Raw genomic sequence first — 11,338 nt, 5'->3', positions numbered from 1 at the left:
AATGGGAAAATAATGTGGTTGCAGTACAGATTTTTGCTTACAGTAACGCAAGTGAAACATAATTAAAAACTAAAACTACCTATTAATAGCCCTGTTTTGTATGTTACTGTAGCTTGTATATTGATGGGTAAAATGTCTAAAGTAAATCACTAATTGAAAGAAATGCGCCATGGTTATGTCAGCAGCCAAAAGGAAGCAGCTGAGTGGCCAAGGAACGCATGCTGACATGCGCGTCGGTGGCCACGGGAAGGTGGAAGCAAGCGAGCAGAAAGATTTTGAGCACACCTCGTATGCTCCGGAAGGGCCGACCTTTGCTGCTTCCTGCAAAAATTATACAAACGGGTGAAAAACAAGACCCCTATTACCAGTGAATAGTGTCCTCTATTGAAATAAACACTCAGCTAAACAGTCTCTTGAATTGTATTAGATCCGAATTTAATGCAATTAGATTGAAACTACAAAAAATATAATGCCATTGATCCAATCAAAGTAATTTTGACTGCAGCAGATCTATGCACAACATGACATTGTTACTCAATTTGGTCTCTCTCATTTCGTATTTCAAATTAGCGAGCTTAAAATTCTTTAAACTCCACAATAATCAGACATATAGGCTCTGCCACACATGGCCAAAGACAAAACACAAATAGGGTCAGAAATTTGAGAATTACTTTGATGGTGAATAGATACAATTGCTGTATACTCAACTATTGTATTCTGTAAATCAGTGGTCCCCAACTTGTGTGGTCTTTTCAGCACTGTCCTTCACTTCATTTTTTCGCTTATTTTCTCTGTACGCATGGTTGGAAAATTATATGACGATCTGTAGCTATAAGCTATTGCTAGCGAGGAAGACCGTTTTTTTGGGGGCGGATCTTCGGGGATCATTTGAAATTTACTATACCCACCGCTCAGACCTCAAGATAATTGTTTGTTGAGGTACTGCTGTACTTTGGAAACCTCTGTACATTATGCATTTGGAAAAATATAGGGTTACAGTAGAACCTAGAACAAACCCTGGCAAATTAAGGCCCGTTAGGCTTTTCAATCTGGCCCGCCGGACATTCCCAAATAATTGTTTTAGATCTTTAATGTGAAAACTGTGGCTGCCAGTGATGTTTTAAAATTTACGTAAGTCTTGAACTATACAAAATATTTCAATCAAACCCCACATTTTTTATTGTCAAGTACATTCTGGGTGTCTCATTCAGTAAAAAAGCTTGAAATTCCATTCCGTTTTTTAAGGCGGTAAATCATAACGTTTTTAGCATTCAGTCAGACATTATTGTGAGGTTTTGTATTAGTGTTCCTAAAAATCAGATATTCCGGCCCCCAGGCACATTTTTTTTCTCAAAATTTGGCCCCCAAGTCAAAATAATTGCCCAGGCCTGACCTAGAAAGTCAAAATACAAATTGTCATGTAAATTGAAGTTTAGTCTACATTTTCAGAAGAATTTTGGGAGTTCAAATATTCCCTCCACAAGTTTTCCTTTTTTCAGTTTTTGATTTTCTTTCATACCTCAATGTGTATTTGTGTGTTTGTTGAATAAGGGGAAAGTGTAATCTGTTTTATACAACTGGGTATGGCTGCTCAGTGCAATGTGAGCAATACATATAATAAAATCTCTCATTGTATATACTTTACCTTGAAGCATAAGTATTCACGACTAGCCAGTGTTTCCCACAGGCCCGTCATCTATTTGTGGTGGTGTGGTCGGGCGGCGGGTGGGGGGCACGGGGGGTGGCAGCGGCGGCGATGACCAAGAAGAACGCGGAGTTGGAATATAATTACAACACTTTATGTACATATTTATATACATATTTATATAATATTTACATATTTATATAATAAGTAACTACAAGCTCCATTCACAGACTGAGTCCCATTTCTTTTATGAGCGGTCGAGCAAGTCAAAAGCCCCCCCAAAAAAATAAAAAGTTTTTATTTATTTATTTTTTTTTTATTTGTGCCGGCCGTAATTCTTTCATGGCGGGCCGCCGCAAATAAATTAATGTGTGGGAAACCCTGCTAGCATTCAAATGTAATAGACGGTTGCCAAAAAAATTCACACACAAATATGGAGAACTTTTTTCTTTAATTGATATTGTGGCAACAGTTGCCTAGAGCAATTTAATTTGTTAGTGTACACAGTTTCTTTTTGGGAAAGAAATTAACTTGGATGCCAACTGGCGCCACAGAAAATATTTGACTGTATTGTATTACCGGTAGGATACCACATAGTATGACACATTTTGGTTCCACATAACTCTAATCTTCAACCATCAAAATAAAATAAAAAATCTAATTAATAGATCTCTGATAGTGTTAATCAAGTCTGCATTCGTGTCATTGTAAAGTCAACATTTTTGGATATTCGTTGTTTGTGCATGTCCTATAATTGTGACAGCTTACATGATGTATTCATTGATGTACGAATGATACTTTTTGTTACCCTTTTTACACTTTCTCTGCTCTATTTTTAGATCAATTTCAGATGCAAGCCATCCTTCAGGGAATCTAGTTCCAAAAACATTCGAGAGGTGAGTTGATAGAGATCAGGGAAAACCACCCCGAGGAAAATTTGACTTTTTAAGTTAAGGGCTTTTTGCCTGTAGGCATGAGCTAGTTTATGATAATTTTTTGGTCCATTTGTGTTCTATGTTTCCAGCCCAACGTGGTACGTCATCATTGGGTGCATAGAAGAAGACAAGAAGGAAAATGTAAACAATGTGGCAAGGTGAGTAATTATAGCATTATCTGTTTTTTTACATCACAATTGGCTTCGTGGTTAGCACAGGCCACATAACCGAGAGATCTGTGTTCAAATGTGTGGAGTTTGCATGTTCTTCCAGTGCGCTTGGATGGGTTTTCACCGAGTACTCCGGTTTCCTTCCACATTCCATAAATATGCACGTTAGAATGATTGAAGACTATAAAAGAGTGTGAATAGTTGTTTGTCTATATGTGCCCTGCGATTGGCTGGCAACCAGTCTAGGATGTATCCCACCTCTTGCCCCAAGTCAGCTAAGATAGGCTCCAGGTTACCTGCAACCCCAGTAGGTATAGAAAATGGATGGATGGATGTTTGGTTAGCTTGGTATTTCTGGTTTATTATATATTTTTTATTTTGATTAATATTTTGTTTTTATTTTAATATTTAGGCCTTCCAGCAGAAGTTTGCTTTCTACAGTAAAGAGATTGTTGCCATTAGCTGTTCCTGGTGCAAACAAGCGGTGAGGATATTTTCCATTTTACTGTGTTATCAAAGGAATCTCACAATGATAAATTGGTTTCTTATACATGCCTGTTTTAGTATCACAACAAGGTCTCCTGTTTCATGTTGCACCAAATTGAGGAGGTTTGTCCAATAGGAGTTCATGCTGCCCTCATAGTTCCACCTTCATGGATTGTTCGAGTTCGACGTTGCCAGGTAAAGTTGATTAAAATTTCAGTGATGATTCATTCTGCACTCTTTGTACTATACATGTCGGCATCAGTATATGGCATACATTGTGGAGAAAAGTATGAAGAAAATCAAAGTTGATGACAAGGTCACTTTAAAGCTTCTTCAAGCATTATTTTATTTTTATTTTAATCTTGTATTCTTTTCTCCCCCCCACCCCCCTTTATTTTAATTTTAATCTTGTATTCTTTTCTCCCCCCCCCCCCCCCCCCCCCGTTTACCTGTATGTCATCTTTTTTGTAAGGGGCGCTGGAAGCCGGCAGACCCGTCAGCGATCCTGTTCTGTCTCCCTGTAATGTTTGTCTGATCTTGAATGGGATTGTGCTGAAAATTGTAATTTTCCTGAAGGAACTCTCCTGACGGAATAAATAAAGTACTATCTAATCTAATCTATTATCCCAGGTGGGATGAATTGCTTTCCAAATTAGATGGATTAGAGAGATAGCGGTCAATAAACAACAAATCTTAATTTTTTAGTTTTACCGTGTTCTGCAATAGTTTTGATTTGATTTTGTTTGATCTTGTTTTGGCAATCAAGTCTGTGACGTAATTTCCTGTTTATTACGTTGTCTAGTAGTATGACTGGGTTGCTTATGACATGAAGTCTGCTTTGCCTAGTCACGGTGTAATTCACATGATGGTCAACAGGCTTGAGTGGTTAAATCAAGTGAGAGATGCGTTAGTACATGAAGAGTTTGAGCTAAAAATGCCACTTTGCTATGCTGTTCACATTGAAAGATATGAAATATATTTTTATGGAGTCCCGTCAAAAGTGGTTTACAAACAGAATAAAGTCAGAAGAAGTGCGTCGAGGGAAATGGCTCATAAAATATAATTTTCATCTTGTGAAATACAATCGGACCATGCTCGGGTCTGCAGCGATAACTTAGTCAAATGTTTGTCTGAACATTTGATTTGTTAAAGAAAATCATATTTGTTACGATGTAGTTGGTGTTTGAGAGCAGATCTAAGTGTAAAGAAAAGACAAGTGATTGCATTAGTTTCTGTTCTTTTAAGCCATGTTGTAGTTGCTATGCCTAACTACTAAGATCTGATTGTGGACACAAACTAACGTCATGTTAAGTCCTAGTAATAAATATTGTGATTATTGTTCCAATCCACCGTGTTTTTGTCAATTTTCATAGCAGAAACTAAAACCTTAGTTGTTGTGCAGAAAAAGCATGTGATTTATTCCACACATATTACCACCTTATAGGGTCTGTGTTGATAATTGTTAACATGAAAAAAAATATCCTTTATAATATTAATAAACATGATGAATACATCTCTCGTACCTTCAGCCTGGTCCAGCTATTTACTGACATAATTATCATCTTAAGCTATTATAGGGAGACAGGTAGAGATTTAAATACAGTTTTACTATTCTACAAATTAGACAAATTCACTATTGTGTTTCATTTAAAAGTATTTAATTACTGGGATTAAAAAGAAACAAAGCTAAGAAAAGTATTGAGCTTTAGGTCTTAAGCTGAGCCTAATTACAGTTTGGTGAGGTTTATTGTGGTATACTATTACTTTGACGCTATTATGCTTTAACTCAGAAGAAAACACTACAAAATAAATAACAGCTTTATAGAAAATATAATAGTCTTTCTTGATTACTATGCATTGATTTATCTTTTCAGAAAATGATTAAAAAATTATGTACTGGAGGCCCCCTGTCCTTATGAGTGTCTTCTCGCCACGGCTGGAGTGATTTATTTGGGGAAGGTCTAGCTTTACGAAAATGTTCTGGGTGTGTCACATGTTCACATCCTTGCGCATTTTGCAATACTGCAGTGAAAACTGAAGAAAACAAAACAGAAAGACCTAACAAAATGTGAAATGATAGAGGCAAACTTGCTGCTTTGTATTTATTTTGAGTTTGTGTGTTACTGGAAAGAGAAAGAAAGCCATCTGTCACATTTATCTCCAGCTCAGAGAAAAAAAACTTGTAATTTTCATATATGGCAGATAACTAGTGTCGAGAGCACTCAAATTATTTTTTGTTGTAAGTAGTAATGTGTTGTTTATTCTTTAAAAAGTAATACTACGGGGGACGGCGTGGCAGAGTTGGGAGAGTGGCCGTGCCAACAATCTGAGGGTTACTGGTTCATCCATCCATCTGGCTGGTTCAATCCCCACCTTCTGCCATCCTGGTCACATCCGTTGTGTCCTTGGGCAAGACACTTCACCCTTGCTCCTGATGGGTCCTGGTTAGTGCCTTGCATGGCAGCTCCCGCCATCAGTGTGTGAATGGGTGAATGTGGAAATACTGTCAAAGTGCTTTGGGTTCCTTAAAAAGGGGTAGAAAAGCGCTATACAAGTATAACCATTTATATATAATATAATTTACGACTTAATTTAAAGGGGATCTGCACTTTTTTTGGAATATTGCCTATTGTTATGGTAAATGGGTTATACTTGTATAGCGCTTTGACACTATTTCCACATTCACCCATTCACATACACATTCACACACTGATGGCAGGAGCTGCCATGCAAGGCCCTAACCACGACCCATCAGGAGCAGGGGTGAAGTGTCTTGTTCAAGAACATAACAGATGTGACGAAGTTGGTAGAAGGTGTTTATCGAACCAGGAGCCCTCAGGTTGTTGGCACGGCCACTCTCCCAACCTCGCCACGCCGTCCGTCCCCATTGTTCACAATCATTACGAAAGACTGCTGTTTCTTTGTGAAGATTACGAAACATTCTTCACCTAATTTAATATGTACTACAGGCTATATGGTAGGCTGACTGTCGACCACATTTATTTAATATTTAGAATAGCTTCACTAGACTTCTCCTCTCTAACACCACTGCCCAGAGAGCCTAGCTCCACTCCCACCATGTTACTGGTCTTCCTTACCAGCTTGTCCAGCCTGTTTGCGTCCCCCGCTCTCAGTCGGCTGCCCTAGCAGGCCACGGCTTACAAGAAGGCGCTTGCCACGACCAACTTGTAGAACATCTTCAACATCTTTGTACAGACATTGAAGGATCCTTGCCTCCTGAGGAAGTAGAGGCGGCCCTGACCCTTCTTGTAGAGTGCGTCAGTGTGTTTTGACCTATTCAGCTTGTTGTCGATGTGTACTCCGAGGTCCAAACCCCGTTTCCATATGATTTCGGAAATTGTGTTAGATGTAAAAATAAACGGAACACAATGATTAGCAAATCATTTTCAACCCATATTCAATTGAATGCACTACAAAGACAATATACTTGATATTCAAACTCATAAACTTTATTTTTTTTTTGCAAATAATAATTAACTTAGAATTTCATGGCTGCAACACGTGCCAAAGTAGTTGGAAAAGGGCATGTTCACCACTGTGTTACACCACCTTTTCTTTTAACAACACTTAATAAACGTTTGGGAACTGAGGAAACTAATTGTTGAAGCTATGTAGAGCTTCAGTCGTTCAACAGTCCGGGGTCTCCGCTGTCGTATTTTACGCTTCATAATGCGCCACACATTTTTGATGGGAGACAGGTCTGGACTGCAGGCGGCCCAGGAAACTACCCGCACTCTTTTACTACAAAGCCACGCTGTTAGTATTACGTGGCTTAGCGTTGTCTTGCTGAAATTAGCAGGGTCGTCCATGATAACGTTGCTTGGATGACAACATATGTATGTTGCTCCAAAACCTGTATGGACCTTTCAGCATTAATGGTGCCTTCACAGATGTGTAAGTTACCCATGCTTTGGGCACTAATACACCCCCATACCATCACATATGCTGGCTTTTGAACTTTGCGCCTATAACAATCTGGATGGTTATTTTCCTCTTTGTTCTGGAGGACACCACATCCTCTGTTTTCAAATGTAATTTGAAATGTGGACTCGTCAGACCACAGAACACTTTTCCACTTTGCATCAGTCCATCTTAGATGAGCTCGGGCCCAGCGAAGCCGGTGGCTTTTCAGGGTGTTGTTGATAAATGGGTTTGGCTTTGCATAGTAGAGTTTTAACTTGCACTTACAGATGTAGCGGCCAACTGTAGTTACTGACAGTGGTTTTATGAAGTGTTCCTGAGCCCATGTGGTGATATACTTTACACACTGATGTGGGTTTTTGATGCAGTACAGCCTGAGGGATCAACGTTTCTGTAATATCATCGCTTACGTGCAGCGATTTCTCCAGATTCTCTTAACCTTTTGATGATTTTACGGACCGTAGATGGTAATATCCCTAAATTCCTTGCAATAGCTCGTTGAGAAATGTTGTTCTGAAACTGTTCGACAATTTGCTTACAAATTTGTGACCCTTGTCCCATCCTTGTTTGTGAATTACTTAGTATTTCATAGAATCTGCTTTTATACACAATCATGGCACCCAACTGTTCCCAATTAGTCTGCACACCTGTGGGATGTTCCATATAAGTGTTTGATGAGCATTCCTCAACTTTATCAGTATTTATTGCCACCTTTCCCAACTTCTTTGTCACGTGTTGTTGGCATCAAATTCTAAAGTTAATGATTATTTGCAAAAAAAAAATGTTTATCAGTTTGAACATCACATATGTTGTCTTTGTAGCATATTCAACTGAATATGGGTTGAAAATTATTTGCAAATCATTGTATTCCGTTTATATTTACATCTAACACAATCTCCCAACTCATATGGAAACAGGGTTTGTATTTATAATCCTCAACCATGTACACATCGACCCCCCTGATGGAAACAGGGGTCGCTGGAGTACTCCTTCCCAGGTCCACAACCAGCTCCTTGGTCTCCGTCACATTAAGCTGGAGGTAGTTCTTTCCACACCATGTGACAAATATGATGATTATTTTGGCTTATTTTTTCTGTTTTATCATCAGTGGCATGGCAGACCTACTTGATGGATGATGTAGTAGACATGTCTTCGGCAAATGCCCAAAATATCAAAATCATTCCTTATCGCTACAATATAGCACTTGATGTACTTTTCTTATACTTTTATACTGTACTTTAGACTATACCCTTGATTTGGAAACAGCTATCATGGAAACTTTACTCATGGCTTAAGAAATGTGGCTGCTCTGTAAGGTAACGACCATTTTCTTTAAGCTCAAATAGATAGATAGATAGATAGATAGATAGATTGTACTTTATTGATTCTTTCAGGAGAGTTCCTTCAGGAAAATTGAAATTCCAGCAGCAGTGTACAGAGTTGAGGTCAATTTAAAAAGTAAAAAAGTAAATAATGGGGGTATAAATGGAAAAAAATAGAAAAATATTACAATAAGAATAAAAATAAAAAGCAACAATGGAAATAAAAATATAACAGTAAAATAAGAATATAACAAGAGAAACTAGGCAGTAGTGACCACGTTATGAAAAAGTATTGCACTGTTATTGTTTTGCATCCCCTGTCATCCGAGTACCCCCCCCCACCCCCCTCCCCAGAGAGGATTTTGATTGATTGATTGATTGATTGATACTTTTATTAGTAGATTGCACAGTTCAGTACATATTCCGTACAATTGACCACTAAATGGTAACACCCGAATACGTTTTTCAACTTGTTTAAGTCGAGGTCCACGTAATCAATTCATGGTACAGGAGTTGTACAGTCTGTTAGTGCTGCTGGACTTACAGTAACTCTCAATTAGTGAGTACATGGGGTTGCCGTTCAAAGTAAGTAGTTGTAGGATGAACAATGTTACACACATCACCAGTTAGATCTTTTTTCAATTGCACATTTTCTATACGGCTTAAAAGGATCCACCGCATACAGGCTGAGTCGCTGCAGGTTGTCGAACCTTGCACTAGAGGGAAGAGAAAAGTTGCACAGAGAATACAAATGGAAGAATACAACAATTGTTTCTAATGATGATAAGAAACATCAAAAATTGAAATGACCCCTTCTTAGTAACGCGTGGATCCATGACACAAACTTGGGATTTTTAGGGCTTTCAATCGATTGCAGCAGTCCAGTTTTGATCGATTGAATGGCCTGAGAATACAAAGCCCTAAATGAATGAGAACATCCATTGACAAACCCATGATTGTTTATTGTCCCAGAGTATGTCCAATAATATTCCATCTTCTGAGCTGGGTACAAAGAAGACTTTTCTGAAAAAAGTGATTTGCTATCCTACGATCCATCCACTTAGTTTATGGTCTATCACAAAAACATATGCTAATGTATTTTGCTACGAAAAGAAATTGCTTAGTTTCCATTTAACCAAAATTAAAATGACAACTGAAAGGTTCCTTTATGTTTTTTTATTCCAACAAATTCTTATGATTAATTTCATAAAATATATTTTTTTAAATAATAAACGTTGACACAACATTCCTCCCCTATGCTCTGCTTTCAAATAGACGTCCATGAAGACAAGTAAGAAGAAGAAAAGAACATCCTTCAAGAGAAAAATCAACAAAAAAGCCACTGAGGTATGCCAGCAATATACTTTATGATTATGATCATTGACCATTTAACACTTTAGAAACTTAAAAGTCAACGGCTGAACTGTTTCAGTGTAGACATTTACTTTTGATCTCTTTGCAAAAGGGGATCTATTAGTTTCACAAGAAATAAGTCTGCTATAAAATAGACACAAATAGATAGAACTTTATTGATTCCTTCAGGAGAGTTCCCTCAGGAAAATAAAAAATGACTCGACGGAAATTTGCAACTATGCACATTAACAAGCCAAGACTTTCTGGACAAAAAAGGAATTTGAGCTATTTCACTATGATGACGGCAAAACATATTTATGAATGAGTCAAGGTGACACTTTTAACACTTTAAACACTGTAGCAACTGTTGCATGATGAAGAATGGAGCATCATGCTCTCGGGCTGTTTTTCTTTTCAGTGAAATAGACTGCACAAAGCAAATATATTAATACACAAGGACTTTAATTCTGTCAAAACAGTGTCAAAATCTGCGCGCATTTAAACCACACTGTGCGGACTATGTTTGCGCTTGCACTAACTGTTAACACTTTCACTGTGGTTGTCTGTTTTTCTTTATGTGCCGTTTTACTCCTTGTTGGCATTAAATACATGGCACGCCAACTCCCCTCGTTTGTGATTCGTCACTTTAGAGGGGATTCATAAAAACTGAAGAACAATAAATTTACATATAACTACGCAGTGCTTACTAGAGATGCGCGGATTGCGGACACAACCGCGGAGTTCGCGGATACACCGCGGGTCGGGCGGGTGACATGAGAAAAAAATTGATTTTAAATAGATTCGGATGGGTGGCGGTTGAACCAATTCGGAAATATATATATATACATAGTTATGTTCTTACCCACATACGAAAAACGAGCAGCACTCTTTGAAAAAGTCAATTATTCATCAGGCACTGCAGCACAGCACAACACAACACAACACAACACAACACAACACAACACAACACAACAGAAGAAGAAGAAAAAAAGAAAAAGACAAGTGCCGCAAGTGAGCGCTCCTTCAGCGCAGCAGGCCGCATTTTAGAGGCCAGGCGCTCTCGCCTGAATCCTGGCACTGTAGATGCCATTTTATTCCTGCATGCTAACAAAAAAAAAAGTAAGTAGACATACAGTTTGATATGTTAAACGAATTAGTCTATGTTATCTATACCAAATTTATTTGAGATATACTACTGTGTGTTAATTATTCGACCTCGCTTTCCAGTGAAGCGCATCTCCTATTGGCAACAATGTAAGGCTATTTAGCCTGCTTTGTTTGTCGCGACCGTCTATTTTCGTTGTAATTCAAGTTTGATGATAAAGTGCAGTCTGATGGGTTTGATTTCCCCCCTTCAGCTATTTGCCTTGGCCAATAAGTTGCAGGGATAATTTATTATTATTATTTATTTAATGTATCTTTGTTTAAATAGGGATGACATACATATGTTATTGTAAAATTTAAATGTGTGCGCGTGATTGACAG

The 11,338-nt window shown here is 38.1% G+C and overlaps 1 protein-coding gene across 14 annotated transcripts in view; it reads left to right on the top strand.

The window, feature by feature from the left end:
- Positions 1–11,338, top strand: part of LOC133554659 (diacylglycerol kinase zeta-like) — a 244,663-nt gene that overhangs the window by 94,973 nt on the left and 138,352 nt on the right. For all 14 annotated transcript variants that reach the window (XM_061903651.1, XM_061903653.1, XM_061903648.1 and 11 more), the window contains 5 exons: positions 2,485–2,541; positions 2,670–2,738; positions 3,163–3,234; positions 3,315–3,431; positions 9,776–9,847. In XM_061903651.1, coding sequence (XP_061759635.1) covers positions 2,485–2,541; positions 2,670–2,738; positions 3,163–3,234; positions 3,315–3,431; positions 9,776–9,847 — 387 coding nt within the window. The remainder of the gene's footprint in view (positions 1–2,484; positions 2,542–2,669; positions 2,739–3,162; positions 3,235–3,314; positions 3,432–9,775; positions 9,848–11,338) is intronic.

This window comes from Nerophis ophidion, linkage group LG06 (genome assembly GCF_033978795.1).
Source record: "Nerophis ophidion isolate RoL-2023_Sa linkage group LG06, RoL_Noph_v1.0, whole genome shotgun sequence".
Taxonomy (NCBI): Eukaryota; Metazoa; Chordata; class Actinopteri; order Syngnathiformes; family Syngnathidae; genus Nerophis; species Nerophis ophidion.
This window is presented reverse-complemented; position numbering and strand designations above follow the sequence as displayed.